Source organism: Acromyrmex echinatior, chromosome 9 (assembly GCF_024713525.1).
Source record: "Acromyrmex echinatior isolate Ae372 chromosome 9, ASM2471352v2, whole genome shotgun sequence".
Taxonomy (NCBI): domain Eukaryota; kingdom Metazoa; phylum Arthropoda; class Insecta; order Hymenoptera; family Formicidae; genus Acromyrmex; species Acromyrmex echinatior.
Genome location: NC_141860.1, coordinates 13,420,888 through 13,443,428, shown reverse-complemented (window position 1 = coordinate 13,443,428; position 22,541 = coordinate 13,420,888). Strand labels below are relative to the sequence as shown.

General features: G+C 34.9%; 1 protein-coding gene across 4 annotated transcripts in view; it reads left to right on the top strand.

The window, feature by feature from the left end:
* LOC105149866 (uncharacterized) overlaps window positions 1–22,541 on the top strand; it is a 392,270-nt gene that overhangs the window by 342,164 nt on the left and 27,565 nt on the right. For all 4 annotated transcript variants that reach the window (XR_015546240.1, XM_087409859.1, XM_087409858.1 and 1 more), the window contains exons 7-8: window positions 7,134–7,322; window positions 21,634–21,727. Coding sequence is in view for 3 of the 4 variants with exons in the window: in XM_087409859.1 (XP_087265985.1) it covers window positions 7,134–7,322; window positions 21,634–21,727 (283 nt within the window). In the remaining variant the exon portion in view is untranslated. The remainder of the gene's footprint in view (window positions 1–7,133; window positions 7,323–21,633; window positions 21,728–22,541) is intronic.

Here is a 22,541-nt window from a genome sequence, read left to right as displayed (position 1 = left end):
GAGGGGTGAAATACCTCTGACCCATTTCATGGCGTAAATTTCGTTCGAATCGCCCGAAGGACTTCACAGTGTAAATTCCTTAACGGCCGAGTCAGGAACTTTAGTCCCTTGTAGCTTGCCCTGAGGTCGGACATTTAGATAGTTTTAATGATATCGAGTTATAAATATGTTTTATGTGTCTATATTATAATGCGAATATATTTAAAAAAAATTACTTTATAAACATACTATTGATTATATCTTTCATAAAGCAATGCTGTGTTTTGACGATAACTTTAAAACTTAGCCAATTATTGTAATATATCAATAATACAAAACTAATAATATTGCAGAAATATAATATGACAATAGTACTCTTTAATAATATAGTAATTTCTATATATAAATATAAAATATAATCTCTCTTTCTTTCTCCATTTTTTTTGCATTCTAAATAAATTAATTAATCTAACGTGTGTTTGCATGGCACATTTCTTTTCCTGTCTACGAGAGATACGACCAGTTTACATGCGAGATCGATTACTGCGTGTTAGAAGCCGAACGTCGAGATTGCTCCGGGGCGACTGTCGAGAAGATTACTATAGTTTTAACGAAGGGTTCGTGCTGATAACCACTCCCTTCGAATGACGATTACTTAAATAAACCGCGTTCGGCGAATAATCTTCGGTTAAAGAGCGTACAATCGTAGCTCGCAGACCCTCTGATGATATTCGTTGTCGAAGTTAAATCCTCTCGGGTTTTCGCTTCTTGTCTCTTACAACCAAAGGCCACACGACGCCAGACTGCGGAGCACCGCAGTGCGCCTTGCTAGAAACCGAAATCGAAACACACTCCAATTTCAACAATTAGTTTCCGTCATCCGCGTCTCTCGTGGCTCACCTGAAAGCTTTGTGATCCGCCAATCGGATCTCATTCATAATAACCAATATCTCTGCGGCGCTATCAGAGAAAGAAATATAATCTAATTTTCGATCAATTTCATTTCACACAGCATATAAAGCCAGAATATCGAGTTATACATGAAACGTTGACGCAATAGATCAATCATGATAGATGAAAGCAATTATTGTAGATTATTGTGAAATTCTCTTTCACTGATAGTTAGATTATTTAAATATCTGTGCTATTTTGCGATAATAGAAATACACATATTCGAGCTACATATATATACATATATATGTATGTACATATATATTATATACATACATATTATTATATACATTTATATTATATACATTTATATTATACATGTATCGATCACTCTTGCTTTAACAATGGCACAACTGAGAAAACAAAGAAAATATGCAAGTATAAATAATTAAAAAATTTTGTGATATTAATTTTTAAATGCTACTTAACAATTAAAAATGATACTTAACAAAGATTAAGAAGGAATAAAAAAGTATGTTTTATTAAATATATTCTTTTTTTATTTCTTTATGTTTCAATTTTTTTTCTATGAGTAACTAAAAAAATGACAATCATTTTAATTATATCATTGTTGTAGCAAATAAGCGATATGTTAGTTTATTATTACTGAAATAGGTTACAGGACTTTTATACCGCAAACATATTTTGTACTCTTTTTTTTTAATTTTTAATTTTCTAATTTGTCTCTTACAAACCGAAGTATATATTAATCGCTTCTACACGAAGCCATACATCTCCAGATATTTCAATTTATTATTGTAATTATTTTTAGTATGACTATTGTTATAAAAGACATCTAGAGTTTACGATTATTACCAATCTCAGCACTTTCTGTTGACTTATATAATCTTGTATAATAGAATATAATGCAAACCATACAACGTGGCGTACAGAATGTAAGTTAAGTTGCTATCAGACCTTTATTAGCTTGCCTGATCTTTAGCATTAAACCCGTGCTGGTAACGTCTCGTTGGCTCTCTAGTGCTCAATAATTGTTATTATAGATTATTGCAGAACTTTTGATGGGCGTAAAGTAACATCATTGATATTCAAGAGTGTACACTTATAATACAACTCCATACTAAGCTAAAGAGTAATTCGGTTTATTGTGAACTCTCGGCATATAGCTTGAATCAAATCACCGTATCGATTACATTATATAAATATGATAAATCGTTTTTAAGCTTTAAGTTTCAAGTTTTCTTATTAAATATCTTATTAAATATCTTATTAAATATCAATTGAACTTAAAGTCTCTGATTCATTTAAATTCATTAACTTTAATTTTCGATAATTAAGATAGTCTCGACAGTTTGTATTACTGTACTTTTTATTTTTTATTTGAGTACATCTTTTTTCTATTTACTATGAATATTCGTCCTTTAAGCGCATATAATTTCACACTTTTAGCCGTCATTCTCAGTTTACAAAATGATTTGCAACGACGTTATATCGTTTATCGCATTACATTATTTATCGCCGACATGCAAATCAATCATCGCTTGATTTTATCGTGCAGACGATGACCCGATTGTGAGTTAGACGAAAATTTATGTGGAACTTTACGCGACATATCGTTCATTTATAAGCGCCGAACACGTCGCGCCATGATCGTAAATTGGCGGATAATACCTCCGAGGACGAGTGCCGTCATAAAACACTGTATGTTGTAACCTAACATAGTGTATACTATAAGCGTATCGTGGGTGCTAACGTTAAAGAATTAACGCGCTACTTCCGTCGCAGGTGCCATTTCCGGTGGCATTACCTGAACATTATATGTATAACGTTCTTTTAATGGTCTATTACATTCTTTAATAGCCTATTACAAAATTATTTTTATAATTAATAAGATAATTTTGAAGAAAAATAAATGAAGAATTATAATTCGAAATGATCGAGTAATAATTAAATGAGAGTACATCTAATGAAGCAAAAGAAATCCTGTTTTTGATCAAAATGAATCTTAATGTTTAAATCTTAATGTTTCGATGTGAATTTATATACTAATCCAATGCTGCAAATTGAGCATCAAAATCTTTTTCAGTCTTGAAATGCAATCATGAACGGAATTAGAATAGTAACATCACATATTAAATTGACAATTTAACAAAATTAATGTGCTCATAAGCATCTTTGTAAGAATATAAATAATTAAATCAACAATCTTAAAAATTGCAAATAATAATTTCATTGCGAAAGATATTGCCTCAGTCGGGATTCAAGAACCCCGATCTCTTAAATTTCGTACTTTCTAATTTGACCATTAATGCTTCAACAATATTTGTTGCAACAATCAATAATTAGTGAGAGAATGTCATTTTTCAAAGAGACATAAACAATTATAATTTGAAATTGGACTGGTGAGAATAAAAGAAATCCTATTTTTGGTTAATATATTATAATTCGGTTTTTCAACTAATATTAACTCTATTTGTACTAAAAGTATATTTTACTTAAAATATTAATGCGTATATATGTGGGAGTAACTAAAAAATTTATGACGATGAAAATATTTAAGGAGATACCAAAATATTTTCAAAATGGATTTTATATCCAATTTGTGAAAGCACTTGAGTAAATTACTCGTTAGAATAAGCTCTTAATAAATCTTAGAGAGATCTCTATAATCACTAGCGCGTTGATCACAGTTTATCGTTAAGCTTTCGTCTGAATCAGTTACATGTTTCAGACTGGACCGCGAACTAATTAATTTCAACGTACCTGCGCGTAAACCTGGATTCATAGCCCGTGGAGAGGACGCATAAATTCAAGTAGAGCGGCGGTAAAATCCCCCCGTTCCGTTTCGAGGACTGTGCCGTACTTGGCCGAACTTTGATGGTTACGAGGCAGGCTTACCGGAGGTCTTCGTCTCGAAATGTAATTTTCAGACACTTTATTGCGGTACGTGAAAGTCTATCAAACGTTGGGATTCTCGGAACATGATGAAGGTTGCTCTCATAGAAACGCCTTGAAAATTCTTCAAAAAATTACAATGAAAGAACAATGAAAGAATATGGATATCAAGTAAACTGTAATTAAAATGAATTAACAAGCATTGCAGCTTGACGATCATGCATTGAATTGTATATCAATTTATAACGTATAATAGATTTATGAAAAATTTAGCCATTTTCAATTTTACATGCAATATGTATACATGATATAGTTTTATATTCTACTCAATAATTGATTGTGTATACTACGCGAACTGCATTCTTTCAGGAAAAGTCAACATCAATTATTTCCATGACAAATTAATATGTTTAAAAATTTATCTTCTCTACAGTTTTTCCTCAAATTCATAAAAAAGTAATCATTTACATAAAAATATGAAAAATATGTTGTCAAAATTTCGCACACTATATTGTAAAAAAATATTTTGTTGTCACCAAAATTTTAAGTTGTAAAAACTAAATGAAAAGTCATAGTAAATTATGGATTTTATATGCAATGTCCTTTCACAAACATTTAGATTCTATTTACTGCAAAACTCTTTATTTCTTCAACGCTGTGTCCTTGTTAATCCTCATGCCACAAATTTCTGCGCGTAATAGCTGTAACGTGTTGCGAACCGGAGCTAGTTTGAGAGTGCAAAGTGTCCTTCGCCAGCTTCGAGGACTCGGGACCGAATCTCCTCCGGCAGGGCCCGTTCGAGCGGAATTGATATCCCCCCTCGAAATCAGCTTCGTAACGAAATACCGGGTGGCTGCGGGCAAGCACGTAGGTCCACCTCGCAAATAGCCAGGTCTTAGGGAACGGATAGGACAGAGGGCATCGACTCACCTTCGAGTGGGACATCCTTCGTGAAAGGGTGAAGGGCACTGAAGAGGTCCGTACGATCGATGCATGCAGAATTCCTCCAACAAGACCGTCGAGGGAGCCGTTTTATTTCCGGTCGCTCGATCAGTAGCGCTCCGGTCTTTTCGCGAAACTATTACATGGCGGAGAGACGTGGCAGGAGACGCGACAAGGATGTCGAGGAGAAAGGCGGGGCCGGGACGACGACACGCGGTTGGAGGACAGAAACAAAAAAAAGGCGCGTGTCTGTTTTTGTACCTGTGTGTCGTAGCGACGGGGATGTGTTTCCGCATGCAAGAGATAGGACGTGCACCGCAATCTGAACGAAATCTCCAAACCCAATTTCCTGGACAGACAGACAGACGGACAGACGAACGAGTCGGCGCGCGAGCAAATCGTGGACCGCTCGCGGTACCGACAACATCGATCTGGGTGCACCGAGACCGGATGCGGCTTTAATAATGCATCGCCGTGACTTTGCGCCGCGCCGCGCCGCGCCGCGTCTTATCGGTCGAAACGTTCGCTTAAATTACGCGCAAGCGTAAAATATGGTGTAAATCTTAGATAAGAATAATTGAAGAGCTCGCTGGAAGAACAACTTCATTCCAATTAAATTTTGTTTTTAATCGTTTTTTTCTTATTTTTACTTTTCTGGTTTATATTGGACCATTAATATACTAAAATATTAGTTTTTAAAATATTGTTCAAGTTTGAAGAAGCAATAAATTGCCAACATATAAAACATATACAAAATTAGTAAAGACTTTATTAATTAGCGATTTTCTGAAAAAAAAAAAAAATTATAAATAAATTTCCTTTTAATGATTTCTTGAAATCAGGGGCGATCCATAGGTGTATATGAATCAATCTTGAATAATTAACAACACACTGAATATATATATATATATATATATATATATATATATACATACAAAAAAATCCAAAAACACTAAGAGCTAGATAAATGAGATTGCAATTCGTCATACGATGTTTTTAATAAAGCAGCAACTACTTGTTTGCCAGAATACTCAATTGTCTGCTCGATATTTGTGAGCAATATTCGATTTCACGAGTGGCCGGTAAATATCTTCTTGCGTATTTGGATGCCCGCGTTTTTCCGCTATCACATTACCCAGTGTCTATTGCAGCTCGAATATCGTAATTGAATGTCATGTGGCATTTTTAACGTATAATTGTTAATTGTTCATTTTTGCCTCTTTTCAGATTCGTATGATTAAAATTAATTCTTTGTATTAAAAGTTCAATACAAAGAGTATGTATTCACCTGTATCCATAATAACATATATATTCATAATAAATGACTGGAAAAGAATGTAAAATACAATATAAAAGTTTCAATTAAATTTGTGCGTGAGCGTGTGGAACATAATTGTACGTAACTGGCATAATCACATAGGAGTAATAATGAATTATTATTGTACACATTATCCTGTTGTTATTTCTATACTAATTATATCACATTATATTAATCGTGACATTTACATAAAATAATCGGCAGAGATATCACTGAAAGTTGATACTGTGATTTAAACGCAATTTTGTTTTAATAATTTTGTGTGATATGTAATCATGAATACATTTATTACAATAAGTACAATGGTTCGTTCAATGACCGATCTGTTATCGTGAGTCGAAATAATTTTAGATTCGACGTTCACTTGCCGTTAGAAACTGTCTATCAAATAATTTTAATGAGCGCGTTATTTGATGCAAGAGCTAAGCTAATTTATTATGTAATATTAACCTATTAAAACGGATTCGTCAAGCGTTTAAGTGACGGAAAAGCTTTACCTTTAGTTACCAAATGCAATCTGCTGTCTGTCCAATTGGCAAATTCCAAAACTGATTCAATTTCACAATAATTAATGAGTTTATCGTTAACGTCACACAATCTACAGTAGTCAATACTACAGTAACGTTTCGCAATCACGATTGAAGAGTTATATTTATACTTGCAACACTAAATGAATAATGCGATTAATCTTATTATTATAAAACAGGATTACTATATATTTTTAGATTTTTAGACAAAGAATAATATAATAGAATATTACAAAATAACTCTTTCTAATAATTTTTAATTTTAAAAAATTATACAATTATTTAACTCTTTTGAGATTTGTGTTAAAATTAAATCATTGTAAAAATTCAATGTAAAGAGTATGTGTTGTATGTACAATATGTACGTATATGTATGTATATACATGTATATATACATTTATACTAAAATGCCATATTTATATAATGTATTATATTTCAAATAAGTTTGATTAATTTTGTTGACGCATCGTGTCTCAAATGTAACATTTGATCAATTCGAAAGTCTACCGTTGATTTTGAACAGAAGTAAAATTTAATTGCATCTTCTCTTTGTTACTCAGGTAAAAGTTATGCTAAGGGTGTCACCTGGAGATGGAGGTAGCTTCTTCAGTGCGGATAAGCGTAAAAAACAAGTTACATTAGTGGACCCAGCATCTGGGCAATCTTCATCAGCAGAAGATCGACGGCCTACTGTGGCGGCGCCAAAGATGTTCGCATTTGACGCGATCTTTACTGAAGAAGACTCCCAAGTAAGTCGATATGAGATTATAAATACGTGAACATTTCGATTATTTATTAGATATTTCTACCCTCCGCCGGAAAAAGTAAGTAGTTAACTTTTCCAACAGTAATAGGGTTCTTTGAGAAACAAAACATTTTATTGCTCCGGATTATAAAGATAAAATCTGTATACTTACCAAAGCTTTAACAAATGACAGGTTTTTATTATCACAGAAGTCGGATTGTATTTTATTTACTCTTTCAAAGATTTATATCTATCAAAATTTACAATCAAAATATCAATCATGTATTTAAACACCCTAATTGTTGGCGGAGGATTAATAATCACAGTCAGAAAATGATTAGTTAAATCCCGTAGAATACAAACTAATAGTAATATTACCAAATTATAATTTCGTACTCAATGTAACTGGTATGTACAACATACATAGGTATTAGATTACATTTATATTGTTGAGTGGGAAATTATAATATTGAAATTATAGTATATTATATTATCAGTTTGTGTTTTACAAGATATATGATGATTTGCTGTAAAGTATACCAGAAGTTACAATAGAAAGAGATTTAATGTTATTTTATATTATTCGACAAATTTCGATTTTAACCTTTTAAACTTTATTAATCATTTAATTTCAATGCAAGCATGATTCTCACACGTTCTTCGCTCTACACATATTCGGCACAAAGACTTATTTGTCACAAAAAAGTATCTGAAATACTTTGTCGTGAGATTAAATCGACAGCAAACTGAACTTAATTTCTGCTATTCAGAGTATTCCGTTAACGTTTTAAATTTCAAATGGCACTCAAGCGCGGCGCAACGAACAAAGCGGCACTTATAACGAGCACGTTTAAGATCGTTCGATAGTCAGGAGGATTAGCACGTGCGAGAGAGAGAGAGAGAGAGAGAGAGAGAGAGAGAGAGAGAGAGAGAGAGAGAGAGAGAGACTGAGATCTTGAGTCAATGATGTCTTCGTCAGCCAGCTGTTTCGGAGTAGTAAGTAGCAACAGTCCTCAATGCTACTTCGTACTTGAAGACTCTCTCCTCCACTCGCTCGATTTGTTCTCACTCCGGAAAATTCTCTCCCTCGGCTTGATTCTTCTGAAGGCCGCTAGCCGGCTCGATTCTTCGGAATTCATGAGAGGGAGAGGGCGAGCTGGAGAGAAGACTGCGAGGAAGTTTGCGAGGAATAAAAGAGAGGGGGAGAGTGGTGCGGAGTGCGCGGAGAGAGGACAGAGAGGAGGAGAGCCCTAGAACATGTACGTGCTTCGCCGAGGTCTTACGTCGGTAGTGGAAACGTAAGAGACGTCCCTGCCGGGTGCATAACTAAACTAATTTCCCGACCTCTAAACTCCACCTCTGACAGGAAAATCCATCCCTCCAGGCGAATGTTGCTCTTTGCCTGTGACTTCCCCGTTTGCTACCGAGCGAGCCCTGCCAACAGAGTCCTCGGGACACTTTATCGTGTTATCATACTGGCGGAATATTTTTCTATATTACTCTTGGAATCCAGTAGAATATACTTTGATTTTTCAGATTTTTAATCGAGCCCCGTAATTTTTTCAAGCCTGTTCATAATTAATAAGATTTAGTTTTATATGTGTAAATTTTCATGAGTGATGTGCAGCGTCAAAGATCTTTAAATGCTTATTCGTGGATTATTAACTCGGCGATCGTTATTCTGGTTATTCATCGCACAGAGAATTCTTATGGAGGTCTTCTCTGCATATCGAGAATCCCGACGAATTGTATTATGCGATCTTGATGGATGACGTCGCCGAAGCAAATATCGCTAGAGATCATAAGCTACGCCGCAGCACGATGTTATATACACATATTGAGATATTTCGGTACTCCTGAGGGATATTATTGAGCGTCGGATTCAAATGAGCCCGGAGCTACCATGGATATTCCCGAGTCCCTTCCTTACTCTTCGCTCTAACAGCTTCTCTTTCGTTCTCTCTACCTCTCCATTTCTCGAGCCATATACCGTCTGGTACTCCAGAGAGATTGTCCCGCCTATACTAGCCTCTCTTCCTTCTTTCTTTCATTCCAATCCCTCTCTTTCTCTTAGCGTTTCTCCCTCACCCCGGACTATGTTTAGAAGAACCGTAGAAACCAATCGATTGAATTCGATCAAATGTCCGTCGGCCACGGTGATTGTCATTGAAAGACACAATAGACCCTTTCTCCTCTCCTCCCTTTCCCTTTTTCTCTCTTCGCGATCCATCGAACTGGTTGCGAACCAACTGGGCTTCTGGGGACGAACTCCACAGGGATGAAAGAGTCGATTTCGAAAGAGCGAGTCCCAGCGTCCAGCGCGACTTTTCGTCCTTTCCGATTGGCCGTCAAACACACTCTCGCTTGAATATTTTAAAGACCACCGGGTTCGCCACCATTCCATCGAGCAACCTACAATCGTTCATCATCAAACTGGCGATCTCTTTGACGTTTTTGTAGAATCGCGAGGATCGATGGTGCTGATCTCCGCCCTTCGAAAGTTCCCGTTATCGGCATCAGGCATCTAGCAACGGACAATGTGATCAAATCAATAAAGTCTTCTTTTTAATACCAAGCAAACACAAAGAGTAATTGTCACAACGTAGTAAAAAAATGGATTCAAATAAAATTTTTATATTTCATTATATTACTATTATTCTTATTCACAATCACATAAAGGATTTTTTTTAGAAAAACGAAAATAAAACTTTTCAATGTGCTTATATTTATCTCCCATATCTGTGGAGATAAGTATAAGCCAAACATTACGCACATCTGTGGAGATAAGTATAAAATAAATGGAAATATGTTGACTTGGCTGCGTTTAATAGAACGCAATTATTGCGCAACTGTTGAGTTGCAACATGTTGAGTGCTCTGCTGGATGCTCTTATGGTATTATCATATGCGTGAATATAGAAGAATTTAACTTTTATGATATATAGAAAATATTATACATAAAATATATTTGAGTTATTATTTATAAATGTTTTTAAAAAAATGTTTTAAAAAAATGTCTCCTATTAGTGTGTAAACTATGTAACTCAAAATGTTATTATTATTCAGAAATCTGTATCCAAAATTTATAAGTACTATACGATATAAGATTAAGAGTGTATTAACACACGAAATGATCATGATGTGGATGTTTATTGATGATATACCATCCAATCGACAATGGTAATTTTAGTAGCGACATAATCTGCTTGATATTTGTGCATTATATCGGACAGTATTTCCATAAATGCATCCCGTAGGCAAGTAATGTCTATATATTTGAGCTGCAAGTTAACAAGAATGTCCGCGGGCTAAAGAAAATATAGTTAATCGAAATTACAGTTGAATTGTTTGCGAGAATTAAGCCACAAGCGCAATTTCAATTATTAACACTTTAACCAGTTAAACATTAATAGAATCTACGATGGTGTAAATTCTATCGATGGATTATTTGATAAAGTCCACAATAAACTTTGATAAAGCTCCAGATTGATTTAAAAGTTGTTACAGGTCTATATCTTCAACTTGGAGGAAATCGAGAAAATATCGGAGCGAGAAGTGATATTGAAAAACGTATATATCAGGTAACCGAGTTTATCTCTTCGAACAGGAAATAATGGGAAGAGACAGAAGGAAGCGCAGCAGAATCCTTTTGAAGATCGGGTTGGAGCGTGCAATTTGTGTGAAACTTTCTTTTCGCGTATTCAATCACGTGGACACACGCGGATTGCAAGTATAGCGAACAATTTATTGGAAAGAATACAGAAGCAAAAGCTTACAGTTTGTTTTTCTCCATGACGCGCAAGCGTATATTGCACTTTAAAAATAACTTTGCAAAAAACAATATCCGAAAGCGCTTTCTTTAAAAATACAAATTCCATAAACTTTTTTATCAATGAGGAAAAATTCGATCCGAATCGCCTCGCTCTACGCTATCATTGCTTACTTCATTCTAATAACCTTAGACTTGAAGAAATTTCAAATACTTGAAGAAATTTATATCAAGCGCTTGAAAACCTACTTATCAACAAAATTAAATTATTACTAAAAAATACATTAGTTTAAATTCTGTTTGCACTAAGTAAGTTTTTATATTTATATTATTTTTATATTATTTGAAGAAATTGATCTCCACGCTTATATATATATATTACTTAAGTGCTTAATTCCTTTGAGTATCGTTTAGTTATTACTCGTTCTAGTACCCTCAAACTTAGCATAAATTTTCTTCGAATATACACTTGAAAACACTTACTAAAGTAAAACTAAATTATTTAATGTTCAAAAAAAAAAACATAAATAATTAATCAAAATTCTATTTGCACCAGTTTAACAAAATTTATTATAATTTCAAGAAAAATAATATTCTCTCTTCTCGTTCTCTCCGCATGCATTTTTATTAATAAGCAAATTTTAATAAACCATATAATTCAATAAAATATGCAGTTTATCTTCATCGCCGTACGACAGCCAATGACGCATTGTGCAATTATGTTAAAGCCACGTGGAAACTGAGCCTACTACTTGAGTGTTAACAATGAGCTGCCAATAGGCAGACCACGCGAACGAAACCCGGCCGCGAATCAATCGACATCCATCTCAATTATGCGCGTCATACGCGCAAACAGCCACGCATTCGACGTGCACATATGCGTCCGCGTATATTGCCATGTGCGTGCTCGGCCGACAATTCCAAGCCGACCGGCGACCCAACCAGGACAATGCATCCCGACCAGAATAATTCACCGCGGCCATTATAGCCGCGGCAGGACAAGGGCTTTATTATTGACTTACGACTAATAGTCACGCTGTGGATTACCTACGCGTGTGTGCGTATCTACGTCCGTGTGTGTACGCACCGCACACAGTCGATGTGTATGCACGTCACCGATCTATTGCTCATTTGCCGGGATATGCTGATTGAACGAGCCGCCCGCTGAGACCTATACCTTGCTTCCTGACTCTCGTGGAAATTTGGTTGCCTCGCAAAAACGAATCATCGCGGCATCGATTGGGTGTCATATATCCCATTTTGTAACTCTTTGTCCTCGGAATTGAAGTATGTTAAATTAACAAAAAATTTCTTTCGAAACCGTATAAATTTGAAAGAAATAGCAATGTTTCTATTATTTATTCTATTATTTAGTGATTGGAAACGTTTCAACACATTGAGTATCTCAATAAAATTTCGTCCTCATAGTTTGAAGTATTTTTATTAATGAATTCCAGACATCCCTTCGAAAATTGAATGTGCCACAGCAAAAGTCTAAGAGCTAAAATTGTATAAATGCGTTTTGTGGAATGTGGCTGTATGGAAGTGGTTGTAAGTACTGTATGTTCTATCACATATTTTGCGTGAAAAATGCATAATTAGATTCAAGATTGTTTTTCTGGACTACTTTATCAAACATCGATCCTCCTTACAGTAATAAATAAACTGTACATTGTGCATAAGTATATAAATTGTTAATAATATCCTAATTTAGCTTCTGATACTCCCTTTTCCAAATTTAGGAGATATCCTGTAATATTCGCGAATAGGCAAAATCAGCATGGCGCTCATCACTACCATCTTCGAGCAAATGCAACGATAATCTATAAACCCATCATACGGTTCCGTTGCCGAGGTATCCCGCTTGTATTCTACTCTACGCTCCTTACCCCTTAGCCCATACTGCCTGACCAGTTATCTGTCGTATCCTCTCGAATGACGTATTTCCATATTACAGCGGGATTAATTTGCGCCGTAGCGCGACCGAGTGTTAAGCAATGCTGATGAAGTTTGACAGGTGCCAGCCGAACGATGGCGAGGACGAGCGGACAGTCGTTGCACCTCACTGCACCTATAGATGCTTGCTCCGTGACAGACTATTAGTAAACTATGGTTACTTCCACCCTTGCGGCATAAACTTACTTAATTACGATATATCGAATTATAATGCATAAAATTAGAGTTTGTAGCATAATAACAACATCTTTTTAAACAAACTGTTTGTAAGAGATTCAATTCTTTTAATCTTTTCGATAAAAATTCGATTTGAAATGGTTGTTCCTTAATCCTCTACAGTTCTTACATTTTTATTCCATTTATTATGTAAAAACATATATTGTAAACCTGCAAAATGTTTATTTTGTTTCACACTAAAACTCTTCAAATTACTTTCTGAAATTATCCTGTCTCAGAAAAATATATTATTAAGTTTTTAACATAATAAATCTTTTTTATTTTTTATGTAATTTTTCAGTTCTTTATATTACTCCATATAGCGTAGTTCAAGGAACGTTTTGATGGACGTTGCAACGTCCTGAAAACGTTGCAACGTCCTGAAAATGTTCGCAAGAAGGGAATCTCTGAGATAAAGTGTGCTGTATGAGATTATAACGTTTTAAATGAGGAATTTCAGTATGGAGTACGATTTAATAATGGGTTTCTTCCTTGTCCAAATTGCACTGAAAAATATCCACATTAAAATGTTATAATAATACAAAAAAAAATTATGAAAAAGTTATATAAAAAAGAGAAAGATTACAGTTCTCCCAAATTTTAATAGATTTATTATGCTATAAAAAATTTAAGAATATTCTTTATAATTTTTGAATTATAAGCCTTTGTGTGAAAAATGGTGCGATTTCGGCACACAATCTTATCCTATTAATATATTTTTCTTTTATGAAGATTTTTAAGCGAAATCAGTAAAAAAGATTACTTTTTAAAAACAAAATATCTTCTCTAAAAGGTTAATAAAAATTAAGCTTATCTTCGATTTCGATAATTAAACTACGAGTTAGATTTGAATCATAAAGAGAATATCATATAACCATACCAAGTTAATAAATTGTTAGATAATGGTTTTCACAAAGCGATGGATGAACCAATTTTTCAGGAAATCGGATATCATCGATAGAATGGGTGATAAAAAAAAAAAGGAAAAAAAAAGAGAAGAACGATGAACAAAATTGATGGGTAAAGAGAGGTGCGGGGAGGAGTCTCATAGAGGTTCGATTTTGCATCGCTCAGGCAGACACTGGGATCCCGATTTCCCCGAATGCTTTTTTGATCCGGCAAGCCACTCCTGCCCATGCAGGGGTTAGAGGATAACACGATCAGGGCAGGCGGAGGGGTGGGAATTTGGTAGACCAGGGAATAATGCCAGAAAAGGAGAAAATAGGGGAGGTTCTCTCACTCGTTCGCTCCCTAGGCGCCAATGACGCCAATCTCCCGTGTAAATCGCGACATATTTCACGACATTGCGCGATGGAAGGGCGTTCGCGCGAGCCGACGTTCTGGCACCCTTTCTCGTCTGGTCGCCAGCCTCGTTCTTCTCTGCCGCTACCATATACCATTCTGCAGATCCGCCGGAGGTGGATGAAAAGTTTTCCGAGTTGTTATCCCGGGAGTTATCACACCGTGCACCAGCAACGAGTCGAAAATTCCACGATGTAAATGCGATCGCTCTTCGAGCGGACCGCTGAACGGATTTCGCTTATTTGCACAACCGGGCTTTCCCTGAATTTATCGGCCACCATTTGGCAAACTGCTGCGAAAATTTGTCAATCCGGAAAGATTTTTACGAAGCACGTGCTCATTATTAATTTATTCTATCAGACTTCAATTGCATTCTATTAGACTTGAAGATTTTATGGTTTGCTACATTATAAGATTGAATAATTTTATATTCATTTTCACCGTTCATTAAATACAGCAGTTTGATTCTACTACGGAAGTGAAAAAAATGTAAAACTTACCTGATTATATTATAGTTATTAAGTATTCATATTATTAGTCAGTTAAAAATTATAAATTGTTAAAAATTGATTAACACATTGAGTTTTTATAAGGTTTACTTAATATTTATATTTCGATCGCCGACGGAAATTACTTGTAAACAAATAGGATGAAATAAATCATAGTATATTGTGCAGAAAGTTCGTATCGCTATGCAATTTTTGAAATTACCGATTCGTAAATTCCAACGAGGATATTTCCTGTACATGAACGTGTGTTTCGCACGTTTTGCCTCCCCATCCCCTATGTTCATCGTACCTAGCCTACAATCGCTAACCATTCGTGTTTCGTTGCGTGAATACGAGGGCGAAAAGTATCCCCTCAGGACTGTTTGTTTTTTATACGAACGTTTTCATCGAACAGCATCGTTGGTAGACATTCCACAGTTCATCTGCATGCAAATGCGACTATGTCTTATTCTATTCATACAAAAATGTAACTAGCAACCCCTTTACACGGGGAATATTACGGATAGATAGAGACACTTATAAAATTATCATAAGCCAGTTCATTGCAAATTGTCGCGGTTGGAAAAAACAAAGAAATGTATATTTGTATTATTAAATTTCAAATAATGTTCAAAGATAAACTAATAATAATGTCTATTTTAACTATCAATTAATGTAATTAAATTCGAATAATGCAAACAGATCAATATAAGCTATTATAACAAAATATACTCGTTACATGGAATGTAATTGAGATTCACTTTTATAATTCTAACGAGAATGTTTTTCTAGAGAGTTGGAGTTAAAAATTCTATTCAAATAATTTATTTATTTTATATATATAAAGTAGTTATTATCGTTGATTTGAAAAAGTTTTGATTGTGAAAAAATCACAAGAGCACAAGTTATAAATGCAATACGAGAAAAAACCTATTGCTAAAAATAAAATATACGTGATTGGCGTAATTGTTAAAAGTTCGACGAGAGATGATTTATCGTTTGCTGCGATAAAAATGCTGATCGCGTCCTTTTTTTCAATTGATAGCAAAATTTCTGTTCAACACGTTTTTTTCCATTTTAACGTTCATGATCGAAGAAGAAAGTTACGTGACTCGCATTTGTTATTGCGCGAATCAGATGGGCGAACAAACAAGAGCGATGATATAATTATTGACAAAAAAGTGCGCTTAATAGTGCATTTATTTAGCTCTCATCGAAAAGAAATTTAAAACTTTTTCAAGTGTTTCATATTGAATGTAAATAAATGGAATCAAAATAAATGGAAATACATTTCAATTTTCCTTCTAATTAGATCTTGTTTTCGTGAATTATATAATTCAAATTATATAATTCAATTTTATACGAAAACAGTTTCAAATTTATATGAAAACGGTTTCATTAAAATATCTAAAAATTTAAGCATAGATAAAAATCTGAAAATAATTTTAGTTGAACGTCAAAATATTATAATTTAAATTAGTTGCTAGAATGTTGCTAAAAACTTTTTGCAGCATTATCATCATTTGTTTAAGAGTCCTACATAATTATTTTGATAAGTTAATGAAATTATTTTCAGATCTGTATTTAGCAAAAAATGGTTCTTTCCATATAATATTATATTTTACATTGTAAGTAAATATTAATTCTAAACTGGTTTCTCGACGTTGCATATCTTAATGAGGTTTCTGTCGCGTTTTGCCACTGCTTCTATAGTTATATTAATATTGACATCAGCAGCATCGCATGCTAATTTGCATAAGAACATCGCATATAAATGCGTCGACCAATGAAACGCCCGACGTAAGCCGTTGTATTGTACTGCGAGCTTATACCATGAAGCCTCATTGGCCGGAGACGCTTGTACGCTATGCTCTTATGTAAATTTGCCTGCGATAGACTTTAGCTTATGCTTTTACAAAAGCACAGCGCTACATAGCAATTCTTCCGTAATTTTTATATGACCGAGACAATATTTCTTGTCAAAGAGGAGAAATAATTTCTCCTCTAACCGATTTTTAATTGCTCGACAGTTCTTTCTGTTTTAATTTTCTCTATCAAGATTGAGTTCTTTTAAATTAAAATTTGAATAACGGAATGTTAACTGCTTGCTACAATTACATGACATATTAATGACTTTTATATTAGGAAAATCACATCAATTTATTCAAGAAATATTTCTCTGTATCCAGACGAGAAACAATGTAAAAAGACTGACTTTTATACTGCACTTTATCGCTAATAGAAATGTTTCGCAAAAATATCGAAAGAAAAAATACAAATTTCACGAACCTTAAAAATGCTACCGCTTGTAAATTGAGGAATGTCACTTCGATTCGCCAAGAGACGTTTGTGTTGAGGCATCTGGAAAACTTGTGAATTAAGAGATTCGTCGACGTCGCGGACGAAGGAGGGAAAAGATCATTCGATTATTTCCAGCCATTAAGGGGACCCCTCCTCGTTCATCTCACTTCAGCATCGCGAGGGTAGAACGTTTCTCGCAGCTTCTTTTCGAACTTTCGACATGAGTTTTACATTTCGCGCTTGAAGAAGGGTGAAGAGGTATCGGAAAAAGGGGTGGCAATAGGGGAAGAGGCGAGTGGATGGCGAAATCGAAAGTGAGAAAAGTGGGAGAAAGGTCCCCGCCGTGAATTCTTCCTCAAGTCGAAGATGGGCTTGCAAGAGCAGTACATCCGACCCTCCACACGATTGGTATTCCAGTCCGGTGCGCCAATATTGCGTTACCGAAACGCGTCATGCAAGCCGAATTCAAAACGACTACGAGCGTGATGACACGACGCCGCTTGTAAGTCACACCGCGGCGCGTGTCTTTTAATTTGTGCCACCCTATTCGAAATAAACATTGCGAGATGAGCGCGATTGAGACGTCACGTTTACATTAAACCATTTTTTTTTTCAATTGTCGGGGGTTGCCAGAAATATAAAGGTCGTGAGTAATGGAAAAATTATTCTTTGAAAACTATTAACTTTAAATGTAATCTATTAGACATAAACGTTACTTACGACAAAATAAATTCTTTCACGTAATTTTCACGTTATCTTAACTTTTATATTATTTTCCAAGAATTACACAGGAATTTCATTGAAAAAATATTTGACGACGGACACAAAGGATCGGCCAACCAATTAACTAATTTTCACTCGATTCTATTTCCGGTTATTCTCCGCGTATCAATTCTGGGGATTTCGATTATTAAAAGGACATCAAAGCGGAAGTGAATTGCTATTGTTACTCATTTTTAACGTAAATCTGTGCGAGAGAGAGAGAGAGAGAGAGAGAGAAAAGAGAGATAGTTAAACAGCATTACGCTGGCGTCTACCCTGAGGGCGGACATCACAGAGGGTGGCCTCGCGCCGGTGAAAATTTTCAAAGGCTCGACATCGATGGGCGCTCGCTCGCGCGCGTATCAGAAACGCGCGACAGAACAGGACCCTTTCCGCAATTTCTCCCATCGCACGGGCGCGGAATCAAGTGTTTGAGATTATGACGGTGGCTCCGGTCACGTATTTCATTAACCGTCATGCCGACGGTTCGGGGAGTTCAAGGGCGAGATCTCCGGCGAGGGTGCAGGTATCTGCGAAATATGTTTGCTTTGCGTTACGTCCCTCGGGATGATCCCGTTATAATTATGAATGTCGTTGTTGTTGCCGTTGTAAGTGTCTGATATCCCATCGTCGGTTTCGATATTGATTCTGTACGAATCCACATGTAGAATCAAAACGTTTCAATATAAGCTTCTGTTTATCAATTGAGAATATTCTCGATGCTAAATTAATATGCCTTAAAACAACTGACGAAATAAAAATGAAAAGAATTGAATGTTTTATTTTTGAATAATTAATTTTGCATATAAAAACATATAACATTTATATATATATATATATATAAATATATAATATTATATAAATACTTTATTAAATTATAAAATTATGTAAATTTATAATTATGTAAATATTGCAATTTTATTAATGAGATCAACTCCTTATTGGCATATATTTTATGGTACATCTCTTGGCTTTCTTTTTTTTATGTTTTTTAAATACTTTTTCCATTACTTCTTTTATTAATAAAGATACATACTTGCTTAGTATACTTATATTTCTTATGTTTGATTTTGCAATTGAAAAAAAAATTTTTTACAATATATTTATTTTTACGAATATTATAAACAATTGGGTTGGGTATGCCAATACCTAGAGATTTTATAAGAGTTCGGCAAAAGCGGATAAAAAATGCAGATAGCTATATTTTCTTTCCTTCTTTCTCTCATTTTCTGAATATACTGAGGGCTCATAATTAACTTAACCAATCAAAAACATGATCCACTTTGGCTAGACTTTCATTGTATGGTTGCTACTCATATATACGTATAGTGTGTTGTTTCTGTAGTATGACGTTTAAGAATTAATTATCGTGCGATAATCGATGTAGATTAACACGAGCGATTCCCGTCTTAAGTGAAAAATTTTGTTTGTCAAAGAAACGCGTAAGAAACATTTCTTCGTCCAAATCTATATCGAGAAGTCAATGTAAATCTGCGGTAGTATCGACAGACTCGTTTGCGGCTACACGCTGTAACCCCAAAGACCGCCCCTTTGAAACGAGCAACGACAGATTGGTATTACCATATTGGGAAAGGGACTAGACTCCTTATTTCCCTATCCTTTTGCCGCCGAGGTAGAGGAAAAAAAAAAAGAAAGGAAGAAAACGATCGGCTTCTTTCTCTGTTCTTCCGCAACAGGCGTCTCACTTCTTACCTCGATTCTCCACTTCAACCGCCTTTCCAGAGCTACGTCTTTCGCATTCACTTTTTCTCTCTCTCTTACCGTCGATACATTCCTTTTTCCCCTACATTTTCTCTTTCCACCTCTCGTTCGCCCCTTTTTCCATCTCGGGCTCATCCGATTCTCGTCCACGAAGATTTCAATCTTGTTTCGCCGAGGCATCGACACGTCCTCATCTTCCTACCGATTTTCTCCATAAACTGGCGGAACCTTCTCTCATAACATACGACCGTTTTTTCATCTCTTTCATCGTCCGAGTCTCCGTTTGTTATGCGCCGTCGAAGCGAAGGATAACCGATCTAATGGCGTTTGCTATATCGATCGTTCGTGACACATCAGCCGCAGGCTCAATTCGGGATCCTCGGCAGTTTCCGCAGGAAATTCGTGAAACCCGCCTCCCAAATGAACAACCCTCTGATTTTCCCACTACCATCTCCTTTCCCTTCAATTCTCATTGATACTCGATATCTCGACAATAATCGACAACCGACCGTTGCGACCATTTAACACATAGATACAGCCCTTTTTAAAAATGGCCCTGCTTGGACCCAAGCATTGTTTTCCGAACGCAGGAAAAGTCTTTTCCAGTCTATGAATACATTAAGAGCAAACAAAGGACCACCTTCCATAATCTCACGACCCCTTTTTTTCCCCTACGTCTTTTTCCTCGCTTTTCGCTCTAGAGATGTTACACGCGTTTATTAAACCCGGCCCGCCAACGCGCTTTCTTAAGCACTTTTACGAGAACCCGGCCGAGCTCTTCGTTCTGTCCTGTAAAAGCTTGATGTACCATCTCTTTCTCTCGTCGCAATATTATTTCGAAACAGACGTAATTAAAATCGCGTCTTCTTAGCCATCTTAAAGCTACATTGAAAACGCAAGTAATTAGTAATTTATGTTGAACACCATTTTGTAATACGAATGTAAATAGTTATTTTTAACATATTTTTACGTGCTGAACATGAATCCGTTGAAAAAAAACTAACACGTCACAATTTTGAGAAAAATGACGCCAAAGAGGCAAAAAAGGATTATTTAAATTAAGAAAAAGATGATTTAAGAGTTTTCATGATGTCCATCGGTACCTAATTTTTTTCTAAATTTTATTTACGTTATGTAAAAGTATCAACTTTTAGCTTAAATTCATTTTGATTCATTTCAGTATGATTTTTTTGTTTTAATATAGAAGACAATTTAAAGAAAGCTCTTTTCTGATGTAATAAAATAATCCGACAAAATTTGACATTATGAGACAACAATTTGATGAGAATATGAAAACCAAAGAGGCAAAAAAAAAATCAATTTTGAGGATTTTCATGATGTTATAATACCATTTTTTTTCCTAAGAACTATTTTCAAATTGCTATATCTCGAAAATAAAATATCATATCGAAACGAACTAAAATACATTTTAAACCTGAAAATTGATACGTTTACGTGGCACTAATGAAATTTAGAAAAAAATTTGATACTGATGATACAATGTCATTAAAACTCTTAAAATCTTTTGCCTTTTCAACGTCGTTTTTTTAAATTGTGATGTGATAGCTAATTTCGACAACAGATTCTTCAACAGACAGAAATACATTGAAAATGACAATTCATATTTGTGTTGAAAAAAAAAGTCTGTTGAACAGTGTTAATAAAATCACACACAATTTAAAGTGTTAATCACTAAAAATAGATCAAAGATGGAAACAATATTTTTAAAAATAATTATTTTCAGTAATTTAATGTTTGTAATCATGAAATGTATACAGATCGTTTGCAATTTCTTTTCAGACCGAGATCTGTTCGAGCGCTCTTACAGATGTAATTCATGCGGTCATTAATGGAACGGATGGCTGCTTATTTTGTTTTGGACATGCCGGTTTAGGTAAGTTTAGAAATTATAAATTTGACTTATATTTAAATACATCTAAATTATATTTTTACATAAGAATAAAAAACACTATACGATATCTTACACTAAATAAGAAAAAAATAATTAACGAGTTACGTTCGCTTGAGTTAAGATTTTAAATTGTTTATGTAAGCATTTACGTGATTTTTTTTTAGTCTCACCTTAATTTTTTAAATTAGATTATCATTAGGCAGATAAACATTCAATATTGTTTTGCACGTTCCTCTTGATCGAAGAAGAAAAATGTACGAGCGTATCAATATACACGATATCCGTTCTTGAAGGAAATGTCGCAAAAATTCTTTATTTAAGCGTTCCTTCCTTTGTTCATTTGATGTCTCTTCGTTGTGCTGCCGCAAGGTAGGAACCTGGTAGAGGCGCAGAGTTGTTTTACATTTTAAGTAGTAATATCGAGTTTGCATGCAAATGTATGATTATGCATGGAAAGTGCGCGGAAGAGAGAATCCTCGGGTAGTAATGTCGGTGCTGAAAGAGAGTGAGAAAAAGGAAGGAACTGAGAACAAAGAGGAATAGAAGAATGAAGAGTGAAGAAGCGAGACCGGAAGGAATGGTGATAATGTATGCCACTGGGACACACTTTCTCTCTCGTACCTTTCGAATTTTAACATACCACAACTCAAGAAACTGTTTGCAGTCCTGTCGTCATTATACACTTTCTGCGCGAAAACGTCTTTAAGACTAATGGATAGAGAGAATATCTTGCATAGAATATATGTTTTGAAAATTATCATAATTGAAATATGTATTCCTATTTTAAACACATATT